Raw genomic sequence first — 11,929 nt, forward strand, 5'->3', positions numbered from 1 at the left:
TGTCGTTTACTTCAATGCCTTAAAATGTTTGCTTACTTTGCAAGTACTAAAAATAGTATTAATACTCCCTCTGTGATAGTTTAAGTTATGGTTTTAATTTTAGATTATTTAGTCTATAACTTCCAGATATTAAAATTCCATAACGCAGTACGCTAGCAAAAGTTATCTCATTTGGGATAAATATGTTACAACTTCAGTCTTAAAAATGAAGCACACAATAGCTCAAAAGACTAATTTTAGGCTAATTGATTTGAAATAAATGTCAGAGTGACTGGAGAACTAGTTTCTATGTATATCTATCATTGTCTAGATTATGTTGCAATTTTCACTCCAACGGACAGCTTCAAAAAAAATTTTTTTTTTTTTCAGTTGACAGAGAAAATGAAGCAATATAGCCTGTATGTGTGTCTATTTGTCTGTCTGTCTGTTTATATATGTAATTATACTTGTTAGGAAAATTAATTAGGAATCTAAGTATTGGAAAAAAGCATGTGCCCTTCCTATCCTTTAGGTACCTACGCGCTTTTTTACTCAGTTCAAAAGAAATGAAATCATTTCTAAGAAGATGGAAATACTTGTGCGACGATGAACTTGGTTCCCTTATAAAAATTGAGGTAATGTGATTTGAAATCAGTTAAATAATAGCAACACAAATTTTAAAATTTTTAAATCAATAACTGATTTAAAATGGTAAGTAAATGAAAAACGATTTTGATCAATTTTTACATGTTAAGCACATTGATATTTAAGAAATGATAAAGCATACTATAAATCATAAGTTCATTTATCATATCATTGCGCAAAATTTATGTTAAATTCTATTCGGTACGTATATTATACTTTATGACAGAAATAGATTCGTATAAAATATCTGATCATTTGAATACCTAGATTAAAATATTTTTATAAGTTTGTAAAAGAAAGTATTTATAGCTTGAATTCCACTGATGTAAGCATGAATATGTCAAGAGTATTTATTTATGTTATGTTATACTCTTGAAAGTTAAGCATCTAACAATAAACATACAGCACTCTGATTAAAGTTCACTTGAATAATTAGTTGGCCTTAGGAAGTCACATATTAACAACATAAGTTGATAGTAAGGATAGGTTAACAATATCGAAAGCGCAGGGCAAATCCTATTACGAAGACTACTTTCAACGTATCGCTGATATGAAGCATATAAAATATTCATAAAATTGTTTAATAGTTCAATATTTTTTATTTTAAGTTATTTAAACAAAAAAATAATAATTATGTTTTTGCATGTTTTGCTTTGATGGTTTTAGTTTATTACTCTGTTGCGAAAAATATAAACTTACACATCTTAAACCAGGCTCTTATATTTTAGGAGAAAACTGGATAACAAGAGAATAACTTGAAAAAATTCTTGTTCAATTTTATAACAAACATTAATTAAATTATACAGGTAAAAACAAATTAATGCAATTACGTAATTTATTAATTTAATAATTAAGCATATAAATAAGATTTAAAATAAAAATTTTCAGTTTATTCCGGTCGCTAAAGAATGGATTTCTGTTGACATTTTTTTCTACATGGAAGAGAATCTTACCTTCTCCTGTTTTACGAATTATAAGAATGCACAGTAATTTAAATACGACAGTTTTTAAAGGATTACTAGACGGATTTGAATACTACAGTAATCTTATCAAGTCACTAGCCACAAAATTAAACTAATAACATTTAATTGTTTTCCTTCGAAATTATTTCGCAAAAAAATTCTTAATTACTCCGTTATTATTTAATTTGGAAGTTAAAAATCTTTTAGTGATAATATAGCTAATGAAGAGAATTTAGAAACTAGGATTTAGAGTTACGCAAAATTTAAGTCTCTTAAAAGGAGAAACGATCTCTTTCTATTACAATTTATGTAAAGTTATGCTAAAAATAATTTCAACACTGTTCTTTACATTACCAAAAGTTCCTATTATTCCAAGTTTGCTAAGTAAGTTGATTTTTTTGCTTATTGACCAACCTCATCTGCGAAATCACCGTCTAGACAGGATTTGGAGGACACCTTTACCTGAACGTGGAGACCCACACCTTTTTCACCCCTGCATAAATCAAAACCTATTTAACAGTGGTTAACTTTAGATATTTCTCAATCAACAGCTTTAAAATATAATATTTACAGTATCTTAACATTAAAAACTTTATACGGAAAAGAAAAAAAAATCTATCGGTAACCAGAGGACTTCCGTTTAATAAGTATGTAGTTTTAATAGTAAATATTAAATATATTAAGATAATTTCCATCAAGATAAGCAGTATTTTGATTGCTGCAAAATTCTCTATTTCAACTATAAAGGTTTTGAGCAGTTGTAAAACTTTCGTTTATAAAATATTTGAACAATTGTAAAACTTTCTCACAAATGTAAAACCTTTCAACCTAAAAATGAAAGATTAATTTAGATCTACAACCTGTGCATATTTTTTTTTTTTTCATTTCAACCTTATTGCTAAAAATTAACCGTGAGATGGCAGTAATTACAAATAGCGCTACAATCACTTTTAACTGATCATACACTATACATAATCAACATTATGAGTGATTTATCAGAAATTATTGTTTAAAGTATACATCGAAATAAAAGGGCTTTACGCATTGAATGCTATTTAAAAGTAAACTGTGAAATGAGAGTTATTTAAAAAATAAATTATGGAAATTTTATGTTGTATCTGATAACTCCTAATTTAAGAGAATTTAAAATAACCCATACAGATTTTGTAATAAAAGGAAAATGGATTAAATTTTAGTAAATTGCCTTTTCCAAATAAAATAGAAATATTCTTCTGCGAGCAAAATAGATATTACAATTTATATGCTAAAAATTTTATCAAAACTTCATATTTCTTCTGTCCCAAGAGGATTTTCCTATCATACGAGTTTTGGTAATTCGCCACTTTGAAGAAAATCTACAAGAAAGTTTTTAGAATGAAGAAATAATTAAGAAGGAAAGTTACTTCTTACGTTATCAATCATTTAGTCACTTGTATCTTCTTTACATTTTTGGTCCTTTAAAAGAATAGTCTAAAGAATGAATTTTGATTTAAAGTTATTTAATATAATGTATCTTAATATACTTTACAAGTTAGAGAGATAAATAAATAGTAGAAAATTAAAAAGAGAAATTTAATGTATTCCTTTTTAGATTTTGGCATAGCAGATTTACTTTACAATCGTAATGATACCAAATTATGTTTTATTTAGGCTTTGTTAAGGTACATGTATCTGCTCTGTGGAAACTTAATAGACCCATTGGACAGAAAAATGCAGACTTAGGAGAGATTTTTTAGCAGAAAATATTAACTATTATTTAATTTACCCATTGACGCAATTTTTATGCCATTCATAAATTTGAAAACGCTAATTTAACCTTGTATATGCAGTACCAAATGTTATCGTTTGTGTGTTTTAAGCGCTAAATTTCGAAGCTCTGGTAGCGGCACTCGTACGGAAAGTTTGACTGAAACGAGTAAAAACTGTTTCTTCCGATTACAAGCTCTGTTAGCCACAACTTTTCCTCATAAGCTTCTTTTAATTTATTTTCATACTATTCAAAATAAATTTCATACCTTTTAATGCTCTTATCCAAGAAACATTGTCTGTATTAAAAATATATATAAGTTGGAGATGATTCAAACACTAACTGACGCCGCAAGCAGATCATACATTCCTCTTCCCTATCTGAGCTAACTTCACCCAAATTAAATAAATTCCCAGGATACTAACTTTACCAGTTTAAAATTCAATGCAAAAGCACCTTGAAGTAATTCATTCTTACAAATAAATTGGCGTAGAAAATGTTTGCAGTTAATAGTCAGTGACAGACTGCATGATGTATATGCGCAGATGGCAATAGGTTTTTTTAATTAGTGAATTAGAAATTTAACTAAATTAAAATTTTAAATCACTAATTATTAATTAAGTACTAAACGCTTTCAGGGCTTTGGGTTTAACTTTTCAGTCATTATTTGCAATTTTTAGACATCTGATAGTAATTTTAAATAACTTACTAATAAACAAAGTGAGAAACATTCTGTAATATCCTGTTGTTGGAAAAAGGCCTCTCGTTTCTTTCACATTTCATTTGATAAAATAGTATCATGAATTCATTGGTTAAAAGTATGCCTTCTGAGTAAAGATTTCATTCAAAGTTCGTTTAAGAAATATTTAGCATTTTCAATAGATTTAACAATAGACATGCAAGCAGTTATATGCCATGACTCATGCACATTTTTCTAAACAGCTGGATCTTATATCTTAAAGTAATTCTTATTATTCGCATAAAACAAATCATGTAAATCCTCTTAGAAAGGAACATCATTTCTAGCTATTTTATATACTCAGTGTGTTCGTCAGGTGAAGTTCAACAAAAGACTCATTGAATGGGACTAAATTTAGAAGGGTCTCATGCATTCCTCCCCCTCTGGTTCAATCTCTACAAAGATAAATAAAGAAGCAAAACACGCTGGTTTTATTTTTCAGGCAACTCGAAAGCTAAATTAGGCAGGAAGAGCTACTAATTCCCCGTTTTTAGTGATATATCCAATACAGCATCCCCCCCCCCAAATGTGCGCATCTTTATAAACTAACCAGCTTTTAATCAGCAAGTAATGGAAACGTGCTCGGCATTATATCATTAAGTTTTAAAATACCATCTCTAGAGAGGTGTTTTCCTCCCTGCTCCCTGAAGTTGAGATTTTTCTTTTTGACCCACTTTGATTTTAAAATCCAATGATCTTAGAGCAGTTTAACATAATAATTGGGTAATATCTATAATTTTCTTCGAGACAGAAAGTAATGTTTCTAAGTAACTATATTTATATATGATCGTGATGTTATCTCGTATAAGGATATAAATGGTACCTAGCCAATCAAGAATTTAAACTATACTAAGTTTGGATTGTTTTGCTCATTGTCATAATTTTGATTTGTATACGTGAATTTATTTTGTATTTTAATAACTTCAGGTTTAGGAGATCCATAAATCATTAACAAAGGGCGAATAGGAGATCTATAAACCACTAACAAAGTGAGAACCCTAAAACGTAAAAATATGACTTATAATACTTCTTATTTGGAACACTTAGTACTCATAACTCTAGAAAAAGAGGATATACCCCCTCTATTAGTAAAAGAAGAGAAAAAATTGGATTTGTATTTGTAAGAACACAGTCATTTACAAAATCTTTAAAAAACCATTAGGCTATACTTGTTTGGAATTCGTTACCATAAATTAACTGATTATTTCCAACTGATAAAAATTCGTCTTCAAATGGATAAAAATTTCAGTATAAGTTCTGCTGAATAATTCCTGATGCTTTAGCCTTTTCCACCGCGATATAGGGAATACTTTTTCTGTATTTGGCCCATTTACAAGAAGGAGCAGAAAAACAAATCAACAGGGTGTTATATTTCCTATTCCATATTAAAGAGCAAATTTTTAAATCTCCATAATTTACTGAAATTTCTTGATAGACATTTAAAGTAGTGAAGGTGCAGGACATACGTATATATCCCAACCCTCTGGAAAAGGTTTTAAATGGCTTGAAGAACAGTATTATAACTATATATATCTACAGTATTATCTTATTAAATATTATCAGTATTATCTATATTACGTAAAATTGCATCAGCAAATACGTTTAATCGATACACACTCAATTACAAAATGAAATCTAAAACACATAAAATTGCTTTTCTTCGGTCTTCGATATTCTAATTTTTATACCTGCCGTAAATAAAAGTCTCAAGGAAAATACAAGACTTTAACTGAGGCAGGGATTAATGGCCTCTAGATGGAAATCTCTAACCAGAATTAGATTATGCTTAGTTTCAAAATAACGATTACAACATTAATTTAAAATCTGTAAAAAATTACAAGAATACTTTTGAAAAACACTTCCCCACATTTGTGAGTTTTTCAAACAATTTAATGTCTCAAAATATATGAATGATACGTTTATTAAATGTTCAGCATGTTAAAGTATAGCATTCGTATATATTTAATATCATGCTAAAAAAATTTAAAAGTAAATCCTTCTTCCACATGGTTGCATCACATTAGTTCTAAATTTTTTCAGACCTGAATTAATCTAAAATATGTCTATTATTGTAGTGTTATCAAATTTATTGCATACAAAATTAAAATTACCACTTTGAATATAAAACTGAAAATGTTTTAAGAAATATTGATAAAAGTTAAGAATAATTTTATTAAAATTCACGCTCAGGAATACGAAAGGATTATTTTGTGTCTCCAAAGATGGAATAATAAATGATTTTGGATTTATTATTCAGATTTTTCTTCTAAAGAACTTTTCTGCTGTTTTAAACTGGTTGACGAAATGGTGTATATTTAGTAATCGTTCTCACTTTTTGTGCTGTCATTGCTCTTCATACATAAAGCTTGCACCAGAGTTTTGCAGGCCAGTTTAATTTATAACGTAAATTATGTGTTACGCAGATGATAATAATTTATCATATCATCAAACACCCATTTACATATGCTTTTAACAAAGAATTTTCATACTTTTTAATGACATTTTTTGTTTTAACGTAAAACATAACAAAGTATTTCTGGGTTAAAGTAAGTAAATTAAAATTAAGGTGCATTAAAAATTCCCTAAAAATTTAAAAAATTATTTTTACGTTAAAAAATGTTCCCGGGTGTACTTTTTGACATCAAAATGTTGTGTGTATTATTTTCCAATAGTAAACTACTAAAGTTATTTTTTTGCAAAAAAAGGTATGTACATTGAATTTACTAATAATCTGAGAAGTATATCTATGTAAACAAACGCATGTATGTGCGCATATTGCATTTCATCAGGAAAATATTCTCTGAGATGAGCATTTTAGTAGCCGCATTTCCTTTAACAAAGCAATCTCATTTCTTAATATGAGAAGTTCTTTTCAATCTAATATTAGTAGCTAATAGCTGATTGTAACATAGAATTTTAATATATTATGTATTTATATTGCGTATGTATAAGACCCAAGTTTAATTTCATAACTGCAGAAATAAAATATTTTTTTTGTAAAAATTATCCTAGCTCTTTAATGAGAGTAATTAAAATCGAAGACTGCTTTAGATGTTTCTTTAGTACGTCAAAAAATACCAAAACTCATTTTTATTTTTCGCTATAATTATTATTGTAGCTGTTGTTGCACTCTTTAAAAAAAAACTCTTTAAAAAAAAGTTAGAACATAAAATTACAAATTAAAGAATATTGCATCCAGAAGGTTCACGTAAAAGCATCAAACATTTTTATTTATGTCTACCCCGCTTTTAATATTTTACAAACGATCCTATTAAAGCATTGATATTTTATTTAATAAAAGAGAGAACATTTATTTTTCTGGAGTATTTAAAATTCCTTTGTAAGTAATGATGCTTTAATGCTTTAGATTATAAGGCTCATATATAATATTTTAGTATGATATTTCATTGGCAGATAATGGATTATAAAATCTTTACTTAATTCACGTTTTAAGTAAATAGTTTAAAAGTTTTTGAAGCTCAAGTTTACGTAATCTTTTACTTCTTAGGAGTACATGGTACATATTTACATGCAGGGTTATGCAAAATTATTCACCGAAGCCTTAAATTTTATCCAGTAATGAAATTTATAATACAAGTTTTATTTTACAAATTTTTGGATCACTTTGAAATTTCGTTTGTTTTCGGATCAGTTTATAAGGCTCGAGTCAATTTGAAACTGTTAATTTAAAAGCAATTAGCAGTTTGTAAATTTATAAAATAGAACTCAAATGTATTCAGATTTACTTTGACTCATATGAAGAGGGTAAAAATTTGTGCCTTTCATTAGATATGAAACTAGAGCAAACTGAATATTAATTTTGAGTATCATAACTTACCTGACGTTTTCTCATCCGCATCAAGTCCGTCGAATGCTTTGCTGGTCATTTCGAAAAGAGCGTCGAGAGGGGAAGCATTGAGAGACACTCCGGCTGGACTCTCTGAAGAATCACTTTCAGATTTATCTGACCGAGAGTCATCATCTGCTGACCGTGGCCTTCTTCTAGCTGATGCAGCTGCTGCAGCTAGGCTCGCGGGCCCTCCCAGGTCCCATGGCCTCACTATACCTTTATCATTAGACATCGAATGCCTGCGAGGTATGCTAGGTTTGTGGTTCAAAATATCTTTTATAAAGAAGGAAGTCAGTGGTTTGGGAGGACTAGGTGCAATTTCTTCTCGTAAATCAACCATTCTCAGTTTCTTTATGGGCTTAAAATATTCGTCATCCGGATGACTCTGAGAGTTTTCATCAGCCGTCTTTTCGGAGAATTCGTGCATTGTTCCCTCAACGTGTTCATCAGGATCCTCATCAAGGTGCATGCTTCTTGACTCCTCATCTTTTTCTGAACCCTCATAAAGGTGAGGAGATGGCAAAGAAGCCGCTTTGTCAGGCAAAGAAAATCTTTCGTCTGAGCTGCTTGACATTGTGATAAGAATTAACAGAAGTGATGAAATATCTACTTAATTAAAAGTTCTAACTACAATGCAGTCAGTAGGAACAAAACTACTAGTCCAACATTTATTATTATGACTGCCATATTTCAAATGATACTTCGAGATGCTGTAACTTAAAAAAGGCATTTAACAGAGCTTCCAACCCCTGCATGTTTGCAAACAGAATGCTGCTAATCAGCATAAAAAATCCGTTTTTTTTTTTTTTTTTTTTTTTTTTTTTTTTTTTTTTTTTCCTATGCTCCGGGCATGGCAGGCAGATAAAAATAGCTTACGTAATTTCTAGCATAAAATACTCTCTCAGGAAATATCTTCCTGTTATTTTTCCTTTCAAAACTCAGGAATTGGATCACATCTGCAAAACTTTTTCTTTGTGTCTTATTTAAGTAGTTGATTCATTTTTTTCTTGTCTCCAAACGCAGAGAGTTGTTTGGCATCGGATTCAGTATCATCACAAGTCCAATATTTAAAATTTCAAATAATACTCCTTGGATACACAAACTGCAGGAAACCTCAGTTTTAATGCAAACATTTGTGCTGCTTTTATGCAGTTCGATATTTCACTTCTCTTGTCTTCCATATCATTAAAATGACAATAATAAATGAAAGTTGAATGACGATTTGGCTAATTCGGATTTAAGTCCACAAATGATTATTTTAAAATATTAACAAAAAGTGATATTTATAAAAATATTAACTACATTAAAGTATTAACGTTTCATGTTCTTTACGAACACTGACATGGCACTTACTGCATTATATTCGCCACTTTCGTCTTGTATATTACAGATAGAGTGGAGCGGTACGGAATGAAATAACCGGCAACCAGAGGCCGCGCGGTTCTCTGTCGGTCAGGCAACGGCTTGAACACCACTCGTCTATTAGGCTTAACGGCATCTTTCATCACTTCAAAGCGCAAAACTAGTCAGATGAGAACTCCGATGCTCAGCCATCGTACAGCGAGACTGCTGACTTTTAGAAAGTCAGAAGACGATGTGATAAAAATTGATAAATGACACCTTGAGCAGCTAGTATCGTCGTTAACAAAAACTTCACTTACATCATCAGCACGGAGCCGACGCAAGCAGCAAGCATTTTGTCAGTGTTAGCTGCTCCGCCACTCAGAGTTGTCGACTCTGGCGCCCGACTCGTCTAATGGGTAGTCAGTTGAAGAAGGCGGAGTTTCGCAGTACGTTCGCTATTGGATGTTTACGATTCGAACTCCTACACATTGCTCGATCTGACGCCCACATCAATAAATCCTTCAGCTAAGATAAGGTAAAATATTATATCTGTGTATTAATTATATGGTTCATTAACTGGAATTCTTTCAAATCTCATAGAAATGTCATATATATCAACCTGATTCCTTCGGCCTCAAAACTTTTGATATATTAACACGACACTCATAAAGTCAAAATTAATCTATCTATATTAAATTTATAATGTCGAAAGCAAATTTAAGTGGAAGTCATGTTCCTGAATGGAAAATATATTCTTAACTTGTTTTACCTTTAGCATTTTAAATAATTTTATTTCTGGGGCTTCGGGAATCGCCTTTGCGAATTGATGAGGAGAAAGAAAATGAAAGAAATTTAAGTTTTTTATGATATTTTTTCCATTTAGTTCCAATTATTGCCTACCTTTATTTTGTTTTATTATATATGATGGTCCAGAAATTGTCAAAATAGCATATATCCTAAAATTAAAGTACTTTCAGTATTATTATTTTATTTTTTTTAACTAGGCAAATTAGTGAGTGAGCACATGATAATCAAAACAAAGTCAAAACCTTTCCACTCCAAATTATCCGAATAAACCGCTTCGTCAGTTTAAATGTAATCAAAAAGACTACATAACGCAATTCTAATTTGGAATTTCTAAATAAAGGGGTATTCCTTTTCGGAACTCATTAGTTACTGCTGTCGAATAAAAAAATAAAAAATTGTTCTAAAATATGGTTCTAACGAAATGGACTTGCTATGGCCTAGATACAGATATCTAATTATTTAAATACAAAACCTAATCCTTTAACAGCAAATACTAAACATATTTTGTAGAAATTGCTACTTCTTCTAGTGTTCATTTACGTTGTTGTTATGTATTAAAAACTTTTGCACTACATGAAGTGAAATACTAATTCATCATTTAAACATATGATTGAGTCATCAAACCGATTTCTTATAAAAAGAGGAAGAAGGAACTGCAATTTCTCTTCTTTACAGAATTTTTTTCAGGATAAATTTAAAATGCTAATGCATTGAAGTCTGAGATAAAATTAAATAAATGCAAGAAGAGAGAAAAACGCAATTTTTCGGTTTTATTTTTAATTCAGTGTTTGAACTACAGAAATATGAAATCAATATATTTACAGGATATTTTCACTTTTTTAAAGGAAACAAGCAATTGCAAAACAATCAGTGAATATCATTTGTATCATTTCCTCTTTCAAATTTCCGAAATTATCCTGTCTGTGAGATTTTTCTGGCATAACTTTAAGAAGGTTTTGATTTAGAAACTTCAGTCTGTGATATATGAATCAAGATTACTTCAAGACGTGTTAAAGATAATGCAAAGTGCAAAATGCTAGACATGTATGTCGTTAAACTTGTTCTGTAAACTGAAGCAAAGAAAATAAAAATCGTGAAATCCATGAATAGCAAAATCGAATTTATTACCTGTTTCATTCCCTGTGGATTCAAAACTTCAGTATAAGATGTAAGTAAGTAAAGAATAATTACTGCCACTACTTACAGGATGCAGATGTGTTAGTTTCTTTTCCAATGGCTTTTTTTAAACGAATTTCACCATAGTATGTTAATCCTGACGAATGTATTTGTTATAATAACAACTGTTAGATTAATTTTTTTAAAAAACCCTTTATTTAATATTTAAAGAGATAAAATTATAATTATAAATAAATAATTATTTCAAGTAATTATTTCTTTCATAGGCATGTAACCGAAATTGCATTAATTTTAATTTAATGATTAAGCTTTTTTTAATTGGTAATACAAACTAAAACTTTTCAGCAATACTCATAGCAATGTTGAAATGTTCGAATTACAGGATTGGCTTTAATATAGCAAGAAATTTTACGAATATTTCTAATTTTTTTATTATTATAATTATTATTTAAATTAAAATAATAACCTGCTATTCCATAAAAATAAAGTTTGTTCCGCTTAAATAAAGTTTCAAATGTTAAAAATATAACTCTAACGAAATAAACTTATTATGGCTATAGATACATAGACAATTAAGCTCAAAATCTAATTCTTTTAACATTATATAAATATGTTTCTGAGAAACTACCGCGTCTAACTTCATTTCAGTTACATGATTGTTATATATTAAAGTGCTTTCATATGTCCTAAAAAACCATAGTGCATAACTAAAATATTGA

At 29.4% G+C, this 11,929-nt stretch overlaps 1 protein-coding gene across 2 annotated transcripts in view; it reads right to left on the reverse strand.

Moving 5' to 3' along the window:
• Positions 1–9,643, reverse strand: part of LOC146993426 (transcription factor LBX1-like) — a 195,939-nt gene extending 186,296 nt beyond the window's left edge. Inside the window, exon 1 of one of the 2 annotated variants that reach the window (XM_085808635.1) lies at positions 7,911–9,640. In XM_085808635.1, coding sequence (XP_085664761.1) covers positions 7,911–8,496 — 586 coding nt within the window. In that variant the 5' untranslated portion in view covers positions 8,497–9,640. Of the gene's footprint in view, positions 1–7,910 lie in introns of both variants that reach the window. The other variant, XM_085808636.1, reaches the window with a different exon arrangement.
• Between the last annotated feature and the right edge of the window lie 2,286 nt (positions 9,644–11,929).

The sequence above is a fragment of the Stegodyphus dumicola genome, chromosome X1 (genome assembly GCF_044657685.1).
Source record: "Stegodyphus dumicola isolate Sdum_Otavi_A_Nest chromosome X1, ASM4465768v1".
In the NCBI taxonomy this organism is placed as follows: Eukaryota; Metazoa; Arthropoda; class Arachnida; order Araneae; family Eresidae; genus Stegodyphus; species Stegodyphus dumicola.